General features: G+C 39.8%; 1 protein-coding gene across 3 annotated transcripts in view; it reads right to left on the bottom strand.

Moving 5' to 3' along the window:
- Positions 1-17,002, bottom strand: part of MAPK10 (mitogen-activated protein kinase 10) — an 89,323-nt gene that overhangs the window by 27,181 nt on the left and 45,140 nt on the right. For 2 of the 3 annotated variants that reach the window (XM_041412093.1, XM_041412094.1), the window contains 3 exons: positions 16,454-16,592; positions 15,342-15,507; positions 2,314-2,385 (listed from right to left, as the gene is read on the bottom strand). In XM_041412093.1, coding sequence (XP_041268027.1) covers positions 2,314-2,385; positions 15,342-15,507; positions 16,454-16,592 — 377 coding nt within the window. The remainder of the gene's footprint in view (positions 1-2,313; positions 2,386-15,341; positions 15,508-16,453; positions 16,593-17,002) is intronic. The other variant, XM_041412095.1, reaches the window with a different exon arrangement.

The raw sequence follows: 17,002 nt of genomic DNA, 5'->3' as shown, positions 1-17,002 counted from the left end.
ACTGCCTGTTAAGAAAAAATTGCTGATAGCAGATTCTGGTACATTGCCAGGCTTAACCCATTTTGTGTCAAAGAGGAAACTTTTTTAAAGAAACGGATGTTTAATTACTCTTGCTCCTGCACTTAAACACATCCTTAAGTATGCTGCCCCTGAGCACTGAGGGCTTAGAGTCCCTGCTGATGGAATTATCCAGCTGCCCAACTCCATCACTCGTCTGAAGAAATAATCTTTTTTACAGCAATGCTAAGCATTTTCTGTGCAGGTTTAAGGCAGAGGATGGCACGAGGTCATTTCCCGACTGGTTTTCAGCTGCACAGATGGGCAGGGGAGCCAGAAGTGCTGAACCCCTGCTCGTGGCTGCCCAGCAGCAGGGAAGGGGTGTGGGGGGTGGATTTGGAGAAGAGGTGGCTTTGAGGAGGAGCCTGAAAGAAAGCAATGGTATCATTCTCTGTCCATGGAATTGGCAGCCATGGAACAGCAGAAGAAAAGCAGAGAGCTACAGAAAACACAGAGAAAGTTTAGTAACGTGTCATAAATAAAAATGAAGAACATGCACTCAATTACAGGCCAATCCCAAAGAAATCAGCAGCTGGAAAACAGACAATTTCTATGGAGTTATTACAATAATAGATGGCACACAATGCTTTAATTATAGAGGCTTTGTGCAAGTTCTTTTTAACAAGCGTGCAGCTGTGTCAAAGAAACCAGTTTTTGAAGTGCTATTTAAGACATATTCAATTCTTTTTTGGACTTATTTAGGAATATCTTTAAATGCTGGCTTATAAAATGTAGGTCTATGAACATAAAACCAGTTCTGACTACATCACTGAGGGATGCTCAAATGTTTGACTCCACATTGACAGGAAACAAGCACAGCAGACCTGGAGCACAGATCGATGCTAATGATTTCCATTAACACACAGAAGGGAAACGTTTACTTTCACATAGGCAGAGGAGATGTGCTACAGATCATACAAAGACACAAGGAAAGTGTATTGCTCATTTCAGTATGGGTATGCTCACCTAGCATTTTGGACAAAACACAAGTTAGAATATTACTAGGCAAGGCTGTGAAAATATTAATGATATAATTACCTACTCTCATTTCTTTCATGCTCTTCAGATGATACTTTTCCCACATTTTGATCAAAATATTGAACCCTTTAAAATGTAAATGAGGTCAGAAGTGCTGAAGTGAGCTGGTAAGTATGTGCATATACACACCCAAGTATACATGCACACCTACTCAGAGAAAGTTACATAAAAATTAATAATGCCTGGAAACTCCTCTGTTATCTAACTACAGAATTTAAAATAAAAGGAAAACTTGTACACAGGCCATGTCCATTTCTCATATTCATGATCCTATGGATAGGAAGACTGGTATTAGATTAAGCATGTACTGATTTCAGTTATTGTTACACACAAGGAAGTGTTTCACAGTCTGATAAATAACTAAAGTGCTTCAATAAAACATGGAACAAAATAAGAAATATGGCTGCCTCAGCCCTGAGTGTAGAGTGGTCTCCAAGGAAAACAAATGTATTCCTTGTCTGCTTGTCCACTAATTTATTGTGTTTATTTGTAAATCAGTTCTTGTTGATGCCAAGAATATATTCTGCTTTCACATAATAGTTTCATGTGCTTAAATAAAAGATGGCAGACCCAAGTCCACTACAAGAGTTTCCCAACATCCAGACTTCTGAGTCATTAAATTACTACCAAGTGATGATTTTAGTCTTGGGAAGAAGTTATGCCCAAACTGAAACCATTTCCTACTTTTGTACTTTAATACCACCCAAAGAGCAACCAAACAAAGCAAATAAGCAATTCCATGAGTCTATAACAAATAAGTATTTCTATGAATTATGTCTGAGTATCACAGAGATGCAGAAATGCGCGTGAATGCAGAACCTCTAACATCTCTCCCTGAAGTAAGCAGTGACATGTGCCTCCCCTTCTACCACCTTTAAAAAGCACGCCCCTCCCAAACACACACCACCAAATTAAAAAAGAGACATTCATAACAACAAAGCTGTGGTCACTGGCTGCAGAAAGCGATGCTGATGAACTGTGTGGGATGCTGTTTTCCATCTCCTCATGCTGTACTTACTGTGGCTTTCACCTAAGGCTTTTGCTGAGAGGCAGTAATGGTTTGTTGACATTTTGGTTTGCAGGGATTTTGCAGTGGGACTTAAGCCAGCTCTTTAGGTACAGAACAGAGGTATGTCAGCACTAGTCTGGTGGGAAGGGGCTGGAAGGAAAAGGGTTGGAAGTACCTAGAGGGGCCAGAATGGCTGCTAGGAAGGATACGATCAGTGCCAGGAAACAACACAGCACCTTTAATCATTTCTCCCATGATGCACCCTACTGACCACATGTCAACTGAAAACAAAAATGAAATGAAGGTAAACAAGAAAACAGGAACAGAACAACAAACAAATGAGAAGACTTATCCAATCATGCTATAGCACAGCGCCTGCAGACACAGACCTGCCTCCTGCTCTCAGCGGCTGCTTTTCTGCCTGAGCACACAAGTTTCATGACAACAGAGCAGGTCTGAGAAAAATCAACTCCAACAGTTTCCTTTACCCCAGTGTGGATGAAAGACAATGCCATTAAATACAGAAACCCAACTGAGACCCGCGGCTGGCTACTGTGTCATAATAAAACTTTGTAATTAAAATTTACTAATTAATTTTGTCTTTTTCAAGTTTTCATTTGTATTCATTACCTAGGTTTATGATGCTTTGTCTTGTAAATGAATGCTGGTCTCTGTATTCAATAAGGATATGCAAATTGCTATTCCTTTATCATTCCAGCTACCAGAGATCCATGCATATTTTCACAAGCTGAACTGCCAGAAGCCACAAAAAGAACTTGGGTCCTTGTGAAGACATATCCACTGCTGATTCAGGGTTATGAATAGAATTTTTGAGATCATTCAGCTCCAACAATGCTTGCTTTAGGGCCTGTTGGCTCACTTCCAGCGAATCTCAGTGAAGCCAGCAGTCCATCACAGGGATCTTGAGAATCTCATAAGATTTCCATTTGCCATGATAGGAAATGGTGATTTCTAAATAGGCCAGTTGAGACACAGAAGTGCTAAGCTGTACCTTCTGCAGTGAAATTCAGAGAAAATCAGGGGCCTATTTACCTTCTTCAGGGAAGAGCAGTTCAGCTGGGTCAAACAAAGCTCACCACAATTTACACTGGACCACAAGATGAAACTCAAGACTCCTTATATCCAGCACAGGATTAAGGTGACATTTCCCCCCATACTGATTCCATGTAACCACATTACCTCTGCTGTCCTTGCTCTATGATAAGTCATAGGGCATGAAAGCAAGCACAGGGACAGACTGGTGTCTCAGGGCCAGGAACTGGGGAAAAAATATGAAAGCGTCATGCTGCTTGGTTAAATTTACTCTTACAATTTCATATTTAGCAACAGTTTAAAGTGCATTTGACTTTGAAAGCAAATGCCCTATTTGTGGAAATCTTAACATGCCTGGGTCTAAGGGTCCCTTGTTGCTTTATTTAGCATATGAAAAGCTTCAACACTACACAATAAAGAAATCAATAAACAAAAAACAAAGAACCAAAGAAAAGGCTACTTGTTTGGAAGCAATAAGCAGACCTAGAGATGCAAATTATTGCTGCTTTCATCACAAGCTAAATGGCATGCAAAATATCAGGAAAAGATAGAGCAAGCAGTTGTTTGTTCATCTGTTATTAATTCCTTTTCATTTTCAGAGGCTGCCTCCTGACATCACTGCTCTATGCTATGCTCCAGAGGGCACACACACAAGTTGAACTAGTGCCTTACTAAACTGCAAACCGTGTAAAATCAGAGATGATTATTCCCCTCTGTGCCTGAGATTTTGGGAAGGAAGGTCTTTGAAAATTTCCAAACCAGAAGGAGCAAAGATAAACACCTAAATATAACCAACATCCTTCTTGACAGCCGCCTGTTTTTCACCTCCTGAGGCAATTAGAAATAAATCAAAGTGGAACCAGGATTTGGCTGCATGTTAGAAGTAGTTGGTTGGAGGTTAACAATTTTAGCACATACAGCAGCAGCTGTCAGAAGTCCTAGTCAAGGCACTGAGACTTGTGCAAAGCTCCAGAAAGGACTGCAGAACTGAGATCTATGCCTTGATCCTCTGCTTCATCTAGTCCAACATCAATCCAGATGTTGCAGTCCAAGTAATTTCACTCATACAAACATCAGAAAAAAAACAAGCACACCACAAGCTCTAAACACCTGCATTCAGCTCCAAAGCACTGAAAATCTACACCTGGTAAAAGTTTTTTTTTGTTCAAATGTGAGTAATCACAAATGCTGGCAATGCTGCCTTAACACATGGGACATCCCTAAGCTTTAATCAAGAGCAGGCTAACTTCTAGTGACAGACCTCTCCATGATTCAAGGTAAAGTTTCAGTTTAGCAGCTGTTTACCTTGATGTTTGTAAGATCGTGTGAAACAGCGTTAAGGAATTTAACCTAAGGCTGTTCAAGACTCTCTGAAGTGGAACTGTTGGGATTTGGGTAGTCCTTGATGGGAAACCCACTCGCCACTGCATTATCCAGGTCCTGGATTACTAGGACTAGGGGATTTTTAATGTGTTCAGAAGCTCTACAAACCAGATTATTGCACACCCTGGAACACATTCTTAAATGTCCACATGTACTTTAGAATACAAGTAAACTTGGCAAGGACACCAAAGGCACCCTGGCATTGCCAGCTTGAACAAGTGCTCACCAGAAACCAAATGCAACAAAGGAACAAAGGAAAAAAATATTTTCCTGAACAAAGGAAAAAAACATTTTAAACATACAGGAAATCTCTGGGCCACCTCCTGGTTTTCTTCCCCACCAAACAGGTACTTCATGACCCAAATGAGTTCTTGCTCATCCTTCCAGATTTCAGATTCCCTCCAGCAGAGATGCAGAAGGGTCAGGAATTGTAGAACTACCCAAAGATGTTTCTATATGGAGAGGACCCAAGTCAACCTTCTGTAGAAATCTCCCTGATAAATCTACATTCTCCTCCTGCAAAAGTGCAGGTTCTCTGGGACTTCACAAAACAATGAGAGGGAGCCCACAGGGAGAATCTGTAATTGCCCTTGCTCAAACTCTCACTGGGGTGGCTTTTCAGTCTTGCACTCAGTAAGATCTGACTGTCATTCAATGAAAATTGTGACATTCAAAATGAAATTCATTAAATGCAAGCCACAGGACACTCCAGAGACCAGGGATGCATGCACACCTGAATGAGCTTTGCTATCTTTTCCAAATTCATGGGCTGGTTCACACTTTCTTCCCAGAGCACTAGTGAGAATACCAAACATTCACATTTGTAACAGCTCCTGTTTCAGTGATGCAGAAATCACCCCTCTGCCAGCTGAAAAGAGATGTTCACCTCCTCAAAACTAACTGAAGAAGCTAATGATAGTCATATTAATGAAGCAAATCATGACACCTGATTTGACTTGTGTAACTGTAGGCCACAATATTTATCCCACAACACTGCTTGCCAGTGGCTAAGGTGCAAACTCCAGTAAAATGTCAAGGCAGCTGAGTATGCCAGTGATAACAGCGAGCTTCTCTCTCCAAATTCTCCTAAAATGGACAGACACCTTGCTGGGCAGCACCTCTCTTTACCTCCATCTCTGTTTTGAGTACTCTTGCAGATCTGTACTGATGTCTGCTCTGAAGAACCATTTCTAAGCCCTTACTTGATTTTTCAGCATGAAAAATATAGTAGCCTGTACTGGATGCTGTACCTTGCTTTTAAAGGTTTATCTGTTATTTCTATGCAATAAAAAAAGGGCGTGATTTATAAAAATATAGGGTAGTTTTCAGTAATACATGGGCAAAGGTACTTTTTTTTCCACATGCTCCAGGTACCACAGCTATAAAGGCTCCAGACCTGCCAATGTCAAGGAAAGTCTGTGATGCGTGGCACTCCCAATGACCATTGTGGAGATGGTTCAAACTCTTGAAAAGGATTAAAACCCTCCCCAAACCACCAAACCCTTATCTCCCTCAATTCTGGCTAAGCCATGGCAAACTCCCAGTTTTCTGACATTCCAATCTCCTTGCTGAGATACCAAAACCCTCCCCTTTGTGCTTGTATTTGTTATATGCTTGAATTTCGATATGTTTTAACAAGGGCTCACTCAGCACGATATCAGCTCAATCCATTAAGATTTCCTGAGGAAGTTTTTCCTTTCTAATTTGAAACACCACTTTCCACATGATGTTATGAAAACCTTAATATTTCTCAATACCAGTAATAAGATTCCTAAGTGTTTGAATATTTGCCTTAGTGACTTCTAATTTTCTTGTTGCCAAACACCATGGAATACAGGTGCTCTCCTGACAGATGCCATATGGAACCAAAAGGGAATTGCCACCATTTTACAAGGGTGAGGTTTCAAACCAACCTATGATTTTCTGTCTTTTTTAAAACTTTCTGTGACCCATTGGGAAGCCTGCACTGGAGAAGGCTCCTGCCTCTTAGGCTGCAGTGCCAAACAAGTGCTAAAAAATGACTGTTAAAAAATGACTGAAAAAGCCATGGGAAGTCATGGGAACCCTGAGCAGAAAGCTCAAGAATTAGTGGAGGCACAAGGGATTACTTACACCCTTCCCTTTCTCCCATTTTCTTTTGGATATATCTATATTAAAAAACCCCATCATAGTTAGAGAGACCTACATATAATCTTGCCAAGGAACGTGAAACACACACTACTCTGTGTCTAACAGACCACAGCATTGAAAGCCTGTTTTGTACATCCTGCATTTCCTAGCTTCAGGTCCTCTTTTAGCTTCTTTTATGTTTTGATTTTGAAGTATCTCTTCTCAGGTCTCAAAGACTATTCAAGTACTCTTGTGTTACATCTTCCAGCAGGAAACCCACAGGTAGTCTCTCTTGCTAAAATACAAACAGATTAGCAGATCATTTGGAGATACTTGTATGTTTTCATATCTGGAACAGGAATCACAGAATGTGCTGAGTTGAAGGGACCCATCAGGATCAAGTCCAACTCCTGGCCCTGCTCAGCACACCCCAGGAGTCACACCCTGTGCCTGAGAGCTTTGTCCAAACACTCCTTGAACTCTGTTGGGTTGGTGCTGTGACCACTGCCCTGTACTGGTGCCCAATCATCCTCTAGGCGAAAACCTTTTCCTGGTATCCAGCCTAAACCTCCCCTGACTCAGCTTCATGTGATTTTGAAGGTGTTCCAGTTCTTTATTTTCATCCCATCCAAATACCTGCATGCTCTTGACAAAAGGCATTTCAGTACTGTTTTGTCCACAAGTTCTAAATTCTCTGATGAACTGTTCCAGTCTGTCTCAGCTCAGTTTAGCACAGCTGCCATCAAGAAAAAAGATGACTAATTCCACAGAAAAAAACCTCCAATACATTTGAGACCATCCAATTCTCATAGGTGCCAGAAAACACAATTAAAACTTTCCTTGGTTGAAATTCATACAAGGCAGCATTGTGCCCTGAAAACCTTTAAGGTGACTGATGGGAAACAAGCAGTGGATCATCTTCACTGTAGCACCTGGGATCCAGTCCAAGAGGCACTCAGATGACAGACAGCATAGGGGTTTCATGCTAAGTGCAAATTACACTCTAATCTGTTGGAGTACGCAAGTCTCAATTAAAAAAAAAAAGAGAAAAATGGCAACAGCCAAATCATCATCACATCTACCCCAAGACCTCTTTGAAACAGGCCTCACCTCATGTGAGCAAACTTTAAGACAAATCCTGAGTCCAAAACCAAATAGCCAGGGAAGAATAATCCAGGTCAACAAAATCCAAATTTAGCTATCAATGCCATCATAGCTAACACACTTAAGCAGCAGGCTAACATGAATCAGCTGATCCCACCTGGAAAGCCAGGCAAGTCACACTTAACAGTACCTTTTAAATAATCCTGATGCTAGGTGCTGGTTTTGATTTTAAGACAAAACAAGCCTTAAGAAATTACCACCCGGAACAAGTAAAACAACAGACTGCACTTAACAAAAATGCAGAAGTTTTTATTACACTGTACTTTAAGAAACACCCCAAATTGCCCTCAAAACACTAAAATTACACCTATTAATCAATGCAGATCACATGCAAAGACAAATTCTGTTTATGAGTGGCGGAAAGGCAGCACCTTTTCCTAAAAGACTTTCTTGATGAAAACTCTTTTTCTAAGGCAATAGAACACTTTCTGTCAGATGTCAGAGAGCATCTCTTAATCCCACCACTCTCAAAGACAGCTGGTGGGCAAGGGAATTTTTGAAAATCTGGCTGCAGTAAACATTAACTCTATCTGTTAATGCTGACTTCTCTTCACAATTCCTTTTCGATGTTCAGAGTTACACAGAAGGAAGTTGGAATTTTTCTCTCTTCCTACTTTAATGGCATTTTATCTTTTGACTCTCTAAGACTTTAAGCTACTTGCAGTAGGAATTTTGTTATCCATATTTAGAGTGGAAATTCAGGCCTAGCCAAACTTAGGACACTTGGCTATTATCACAATATATTTCTATGGCTAAATCACTGTTTTCCTTTGATCTGCTGAAGGACTCACAAGTGAAATTGCTAATAGTACCATCCTCTACATGCCTCCTTCTTTTCAGTACTGAAAATAAATGCTCTGGTCACTTTATTTTCCCCACTAAGTCACGTGTGCCTGTAGGATATCACTGTGGACTTGGGAGCTCAGATCTTAATAAAACTGTCTCACCTGAAAGCATCCATTTTAAGTTTTCCCTTCTCTTCAAATAAGAAACCAGAAATACATTTCCAATCCTTGAATTGAAATCTTATGAGATTTTGAAGATGTTATTGCCTAGAGCTGGACCAGCTTTTGGGAAAGCCCTGGGGTTTTCTAACATATTTCCAATGGTATCCAAGAGTTCGGGCACTTTTTAGCTGCTGACATTCTTTCCAATTTAACAAAAATGGAATAAGCATCAAAGAAACACTGAGCAAGAAACTCAGAAGTGGACTACAAAAGCTTACCAGAACTTGCCAGGAATATTTTGGTTTGCAAATCCATCTGGAAATGGATTGAAAGGTGTATTTCTTCTCAAGAGGTTCTGATTTCCGACAAGGCAGTTTCCCTGACAGTATTTTGAAATGTCTGCCTTAGCTGAATAACAAGCAATGAGGGTACCTGCCAGGCAATTTTTACCCAGTACTCTCCAGGACACTGGAGGCTGTTCTTGTCTGAAAACCAGCTGTAGTCTATCCAGATTCCAGAGCTTTCTCATAGCAGCTTAAGAGAGACTTTCTTGTTTATGTAAATGAGAGGTTCTGAAATGAATCCCCTCCACGTTTTAATTTCCACAAAGACTTTAAAAATGAAATTTCATTCCAAGTCAGCAGCACCTGAGTGCAGTGGTAACTCAGTGGGATGATTTAGGTGAGATTAAATTTTAAAATATTTTCTTTCCATAAAACATGGCAGCAGCTGTGATTTTTGTCTTAGATGTGTACTGTGCCATATAAAAATGTTCCTACTCCAGACTAGAAGTGAGTAAGCTCATATTGATAGCAAGGGCACACAGTAGACAGTCTTGAATGATTAAAATAGTCTTTGAATGATTAAAAAGAACTAGTATTTTTGATTTCTATACAGACTTGCCTCTTCCAGCTAGAAAACTCTCTGCTGGAAAACCTTAAGTAGCCCAAGGGAAGTCTGTAATGCACTTCTGTGAAGTTTACGTGCAGCTGCACAAATGCTTCTCCAGCTCTTCCTGCACCTGGGAGGGAGGGAGAGAAACTAGATCTGCTCATCAACAGCCATGGAGAGGTGGGAAATCATATGGACCCGTACATAAACCACTCTTTCCAACATTATCAACTCATTCATGGGATCAAACTGGTTAACAAAGGAGTACTGACTTGGAAATGAATGTACAAATTTTTTTTCTTCTTCTTCTTTTTTCTTTTTTTTTTTTAAACTTCCCGCTCACCTGAAACCCACCATTAAATCATGGTAATAATTGTGACCTGGCCCACATTCCATTTCAGGATACGGGGTTTCCAGTTATTAAAAAAGTAGGACTGTCCCACAATTTAAACAGTGTTTGCTGCATTTGTTCAAAAATTCAGTTTTTATTTTCAACTGATGCTGAAATGTTAAATATATTTTAAGAATATTTTACTGCTATTCCTGAATACAATGCTGTCATAAGAGACTGTTTCCACAGCCAGACAGAAACATAGCAATTCTCATGTTTGAATGATTTTTTTAAAAGCTACATTGTTTAAATTATATAGCATTAACATTTTTTCTAGACATGGGCAAAAGAACATATCTCCTAATTTGCTGTTGAAAAAGGAGAGCAACCCATTAACCACGTTATTATGCTTTTATCCTGAAACCATTCTTTGTATGAATTCTAGCTGCTTATCAACTAAAATCTCAGACTTCACTCAGAAGAGATTAAATGAAAATATCCTCAGTATTTACAGCTGAACCTCAAGTCTATTATGGATAGTTTAGTTTTTCTTTTATTTTTGTTGGGGTTTTTTTGTTTTGTTTTGTTTTGAAGAGGAAAAGAGTGCATTGTTTGGGGGAATCATTATGATGGTGTTTCTGAAGTGGTGTTACCACTGAAACACATCATAACTATCACACTGAATAACAGATCTTGGGAATGCTGGGAGCTGCTCTGAACTTCGAGGTTACAGCTGAAGGTGGGTGTGCAGCCTGCTCCTCAGGCTGCAGGGACAGCTCAGCACCGCTAAGCATCTCAAAGCTAACTACTAATAAAAAAAAAAAAATCACCATTTTAACCTCTCTGCCTTGTTTTGCAAGCAATAACTTTCCAGCCCCTGTTCCTATAAGACTGGAAGCAGTAAAGTGCTGCTGTCACTCCCTCAGCAAACAGGAGGGTTCTGCTGTCCCTCCATCTCCCTGTTAGTGGTGAAGAACTGCATCTTCACTGGGCCACCAAGCAGAGCTCAGCTCTCAGAGGAAGTTGACAGAGCTGTGAAAACAGGACAGGCAGGACCCAACTTTGACAAACATGACAGGAATTACTCAAAAGTCAGCAAAAAAATAATTGCTTCCATGGCTGCATGTCTGTGAAAGCTGGATTTTCTTCACACCAACTGCCTGTGGCTGCTGATGCCAGATTTTCATGGTGCCTTTCTGCCAACTAGCTGAAAATAAGATGCCTTTTTGTTTCCAAAAGTGAAGAGATGTTATATTGCCTTACTTTATTCTGATGGGCAAAACACACTTACTTGTATTTCCAAGCCAGCACGGGCAGGTTTAGCCTGTGATAAACAGGAGGCTAAGCAGACACCTCCTCTTTTGTTTTCATTTTCTAATATTGCTTTCACCACCTTGGGAGGGGGTAAAAATAATATCACCCAAGACAAGAAGAACAAGATGGGAGGGAAATATCGTTTAATTGACAACACAGACCTCATGCAAGTAAAGGGAAGTTCATTTTTCAGTCAAGAGAATCTGATTTCAGGCCAATTTGGAAACCACAGCAGAAAAACAGTTGTCTTAAACTGGGTGAGTCGAATTCCTAATTTTGTTTTAAAGAAAAAGAAAAATGTTGTATTGACTCAACACTGAGCCCATACAGCATTGAGATGAATCCAAAACCATGATGCATTAGCAAGCAAAAGATTATGATGTCACCACAAATGTTATGAAGTCAATATTTCCAAAACATAAAAGCAGAAAAACAGATTTACAGGAATGAGATGGGCCAAATTAGGACTTTTTTCTTATTTTTCCTTTGAAGAATCGTAAATAAAGCTGTCCAATTTGCCTTCATAATGCTTGTTTTCTATATTGCTTATTGACATAAATAGTATATAAAATGGAATGATTACAGGCTTTAGAGTAATTTAAATGACTGAAATAATTCTGTGCATCTGTTTTTCATTTTCAATTTTGTGCATATCAGTAGTGTGCTATTTTCATTTAGCCATACCTCTGGGATTCAACTTTCTGCTTCTATCTTTACACTCCTGGTATAGTCATTTTATGGTAAAAGGGATGGGGTGGAGAAGAGGAACAAATAATAGGTGAAGCTGCAGCAAATGGCACAAGGATACAGTCCCTTCCTGGAAAGAGGATTTTGTGGCGAACCATTTCTCCCATAATGCATCCCACAGACCATATATCCACTAGAACAGCAGAGACAGGGAAGTGAAGAAGGAGGGAAAAAAAGCAAAGTTAACTACAACATTTCACTCCTAAAGGAGGGGAAAAAGGTTGATCAGCACAGTACAGTTTGTTTTGTGGTTTTGTTGGGTTTCTTTTTCATGTCTCACCAAAAGATAAAACAAGTAACTAAATAAATAAAAGCTGTGTCAGTCAGCTCAACAGCAGTTAGTAACAACAGTGGAAAAACTTTGAAATCAAGATTTTGGGTAAAGGTCCAGAGCTAGCAAGTAAAGATCAAGTAACAACTGCACAGACCCATGGTATACACTGAATTTATGGCTAAAAAAACAACTCCTGGGTTTTTTTTTTTTTTTTTTTTTTTTAGGAAAAAACCAAAATGACCAGATAATGATAATCTGAATAAATCCTACTTGCAGAGCTTCTAGGCTTTGTTCTTCAGCACTGAGTCTCTCTGCAGCAGCTGACAAGAGGTTCCAAATGGAACTGCTCACACAAGTAAAGGTCATATGGAAAAATACCACCCTTAAAGGTTATTTAAAACTCCTCTTTCAGGATCTATACCTATATCCTATCTAAAGGTACCTATCATGGAACTCAGTCTGAGTGGACTCTGTTTTGTACTGTGTAGGCACTCAAAACAAATGCTGTGACAAAAGCTCCAAAGGACAAATATCGAAAATAATAAGAGCATTTCCTATTCCCAATCCTGCCTTCAGCTTTTAGATGAAATATGCAGTTACCTTATCTGCTTGACTTGGATAGAGGTTCTTTTTGCCCTTTAAGTCTTTAAAGAAAAAGTGCTGGATAGATAGTGCCACAGTATTCACAGAAAAAAAAAAATTAAAAACCAAACAAAACCTGTCTTCCCTGTGAAGAGGAAAAAACTGCTTTGAAATGCTTGAAAAGACTATGTTGTTTCTGAGCCTGAAATCCTCATTTTCAGGTTATGTTTGACCTACACAACCAATTTTCTCCTCTTTTTCTTCCCCTTTCTTAACCTTCAAAAGCAATCCAAAACAAACCAAAGAAACAAACAAACAACTCATTTCTTGGTGAAACAAAATAAAGGTGAAATGTTCCATTTGGGAAAAGGAGGGTACAGGTATCAGGGGCATGGGACAGCAAAAGCATGCCAGAGGCAGAGGCAGTTTTCTTCCTAGTGACAGTTTTGGGACCTTCCATAGAAGTGCAGCAAACTGGTGATAATTATGCATCTTTAGCCAACCAAGTGCAGAAAGAAAATGAAAGCAGTGGACAGTCCTTATACAGGCAGTGTACATAGTCAGAGGGGAAAAAAGTTAGAGAGCTTCAGTAATGTGGCAGCATAGGCCAGAGCAGGGAAGAAAAAACAACCCTTTCTGTTGACTTCCTTGGGAGCTGGGTCAGAGCCTCCAAGCAGAGTGGCTCCTCTGACAGCTGAGCTTCATTTTCACACATTTTCTTTTCTTCCCCTCTTTGTTTCGGCTTTGTCCAAGACAAGATCATTCATCCTAAGCCAGATTCATAGCCCAGGGAAGTCAAAGGAAGTCTCTGTGTTAACCTCAATGGGCATTTGATCAGGACCCTTGGATGTGGCAAACATTAGAACTTTCCCAGCTGTGTACTTCATCACAAAAGTATGTCTAACTTTTTCTTGGGGCAGTTTTAATCATGTGAAAAGCAAATGCTCTCTCTATCCGTTCATGGACAATAACAACAACAGTAATTCTAATCATCTACTTAACGTCTGGAGGGAAAAAACATCCAGCAAAAGAATTCATTTGACAATAGAAGAACTCTGGATATTGACTAAAGAACTATCTAAAGAGTGCTAGCTCAAATTTCTAATGGCACTTAGCAAAAATTTCAAACAAAATAAGGAATATTATTCCTTTATTTTCAGAAATTATTCTCTAAGCTAAGACTCTGCATCATAATATTAATAATAATAATAGTTTCTATATTTTTTAGACTTTTGTATTAAAGTTTATACTTTAAACTCATAAACATTACAAATAATTCATACAGGCACTTGGTAATTTCAGAAGAGGTTGTGTGATTATGTTTTCAGTAGTGCTGGGGTCATGGAATTGGCTCCCAAAATCAGTTTCACTGCCCTTTACAGGATGCAGTTGGCTGTTAGTAAAAGTTCTGCTGCAGTTTAGCTAACCTCTTCAACATAAATTAAGTAGGACACTTTTAATAATTTCCTGGTCTTGTCACATTTGCTGTATTTGCCATCAAAAAATTTCCTCAAACAGACAAATTATACCTTTGACAGCAAAATCTGAGCCATAGAATATTCCTTCATTTCCTGCCTGGTCTACCTGGCACTCAGATGCAATTCTCAGTTTTGTTACAAAATGAGAACAATTTAAAAAGTTCTCCCCTCATCTTCTGCAAAATTTGAGGTTTTCCTTATCTGCTTCTCTATAGCAAACACCCGCACCTGCTTTTTTCAATATTTCCAACAACCAAGATCTTTCTCAGACTATTCAGAGGAATATCCTATTTACTTCTAGGGAGATTACATATAAATTTTATGTTTTGTTTAGTTGGGGTTTTTTTATTATTATTATTTTCAGCTTTTTCCTCTTCTCTGCAACTGTACTTGCCATTAAAAAAACCAAACTCAAACTGCAAAATTTATACCTAGATCTTGACAGGATGAAACCTGTCAGAAAAACCTGGGACTTTGTTAAATTTATCGTGAAGAAGGAATTAATTCCTGAAATTCAGATCTAGCTCTGGATTTAGAGAAATGCTGGCTAGGATTTTCTATTTCAGCTTGTACTTCTTGTTCCTTCAAACAATTCAGAGATCCAGACTCAAATTTAGAGCACGTCACTAGTTCAGCAATTCCAGTGGTTCCCACATTATTTCACAGCCACAGAACACAAAGATGAAAGCCCTGGTCAAAATGAGTTGACTGTAGTTGGAACTTCAAACATAACTAAGAATAAGTTTCCTGTTACTCTGCAATCCCCCACTGATAAATTCACCAGCAATGCATCCCAAATACATTCTGTAGCTGAAGTTCACAACAGCGAGGAGCTGCTCTAACTCCAGGTGTCATTTCCCATCTTTTCCCATTACATTTCCTGTCCCTCCTTTGGGTCTCCCTTACAATGGTGAAGCAGAGCTTGCCCTCGAGGGGACCTGGTGCAGTGGCACTGCAGCCCTACCGTTCTCCTTGTAGCCCATTCCTAGGATGACCTCTGGTGCTCTGTAGTAACGTGTCACCACATACGGGGTCATCATGAAGCTAGTGCCTGCAGTCCTGGCCAGTCCAAAATCCAGGATCTTCAACGTGCAGTCAGATTTTACTACAATGTTACTTGGTTTTAAATCCTGCAAAAGAGAGTGAAAAAACCCCATGTGACTGTCCTTTATAAAGCCAGGCACAGCTATGATACGGACAGATACTTTAGGCCACCCTTCAAATACTCTTTCCCTCTTCTAACCCGGTTACTATCAGAAATTCTTGTAAGTATACAGCAAACCCTTGCTATTGCTTCTCTAGCAAACTGTTCTGGAAGTTGTTTTACCTCAGAATACTGGGCTTTACCTGGTTAACAGAAGCCTATTGGTGTTAAATTAATTGCATTTACTAGGATTAGTATCTCAGTGCTGTTTTGATTAGATTATTTTCTCTTAATGCTGTGAACCTGATAGAGATATTCCAACTGCACATGTAGAGATACCCTAATGCTTCATTTATAATAATTCAGCTCATCCTTTGCTGGATGACTATCTGGTAGCCAAATCTATAACCCTCTGCTAAATACATCACATGCCTGGAAAGGAGAACTTTGTAGAACAACATGCACTTTGTGACCCACTTTATCAGCCTTTCTTTTCTTTAGGGAAACTTTTCCCCCCCCCCCCCCAGTGTGGAAATCCCAAATTAGTGAAAGCACTTTTCAATAAAGAAGTTAAGTCCCAGGGTATTTTCAATCCACTGGGAATTCCTGCTCACAGTGACATGACCTGATTCCCCCTGCTCTCGACTATCACACATCCCTAGCCAGGTACCACATCCTTACCAGGCACAGCACTGATGTGGAAAAAGCAAAATGAAAGGACCTATTTTAAGTCTTTTCAATTGCTTCAGCACATGTAAATGATGGCAAATGCCAATTCTATATCCCCTGACCTCTGTCTGTGGCTTTTATGACTTTTATTCATTGCACTGGGACACAGAGCTTTGATTCACAGTACACAAGAGACCCAAGTGACATTTCAAGTCTTGATCATTTCATATGCTGCCTTAAGTTTTAAGCCAAAGGCCCCTTACCCTGTGAATAATCCCTGCAGAGTGAAGATGCTTGATTCCACAGAGCATTTGGTACAGAAGGTAAGACATTCGCTCATGGTCCAGCTCCATCTGAATGACCTGGCACAGGTTGGCATCCATTAATTCCATTACCAGGTAGCTGAATGGAAAACCAAAGTCACAGGGTTATTTTTTGTGTTGAAGGCAAATCACAGTATCATCTCAAATAAGTAACAATACCTTTTATTGCTTTAAAACTCACTCTATTTCTGATGACTGGGAGTAACACAGCTGGAGACTGGGCCCACTAACCACAGCATAATGGTGGTGTCTTTAGAATTCAGGTTTATCTCACTGCTGAGACACCACTCTTTCAGCATACCAGGAAAACTGGTGGATTATTTGCCCCTTCTTCATGCATTCCCCCTGACAGAGACTATACCCTACATGGGCAATCAGGCAGCACCACACAGAAATGCACTAAACCCAAAAGACCCACAAGCACCAGATTATTTAACTGCTTGGCCTTCAAGTACAGCAAGGATTGCTACCACAGTACACGCAGGAATC

Source organism: Onychostruthus taczanowskii, unplaced genomic scaffold, assembly GCF_017590055.1.
Source record: "Onychostruthus taczanowskii isolate IOZ18803 unplaced genomic scaffold, ASM1759005v1 scaffold38, whole genome shotgun sequence".
Lineage (NCBI taxonomy): Eukaryota > Metazoa > Chordata > Aves > Passeriformes > Passeridae > Onychostruthus > Onychostruthus taczanowskii.
Note: the sequence above shows the minus strand (reverse complement) of the source record. Positions and strands in the feature narration are given on the sequence as shown.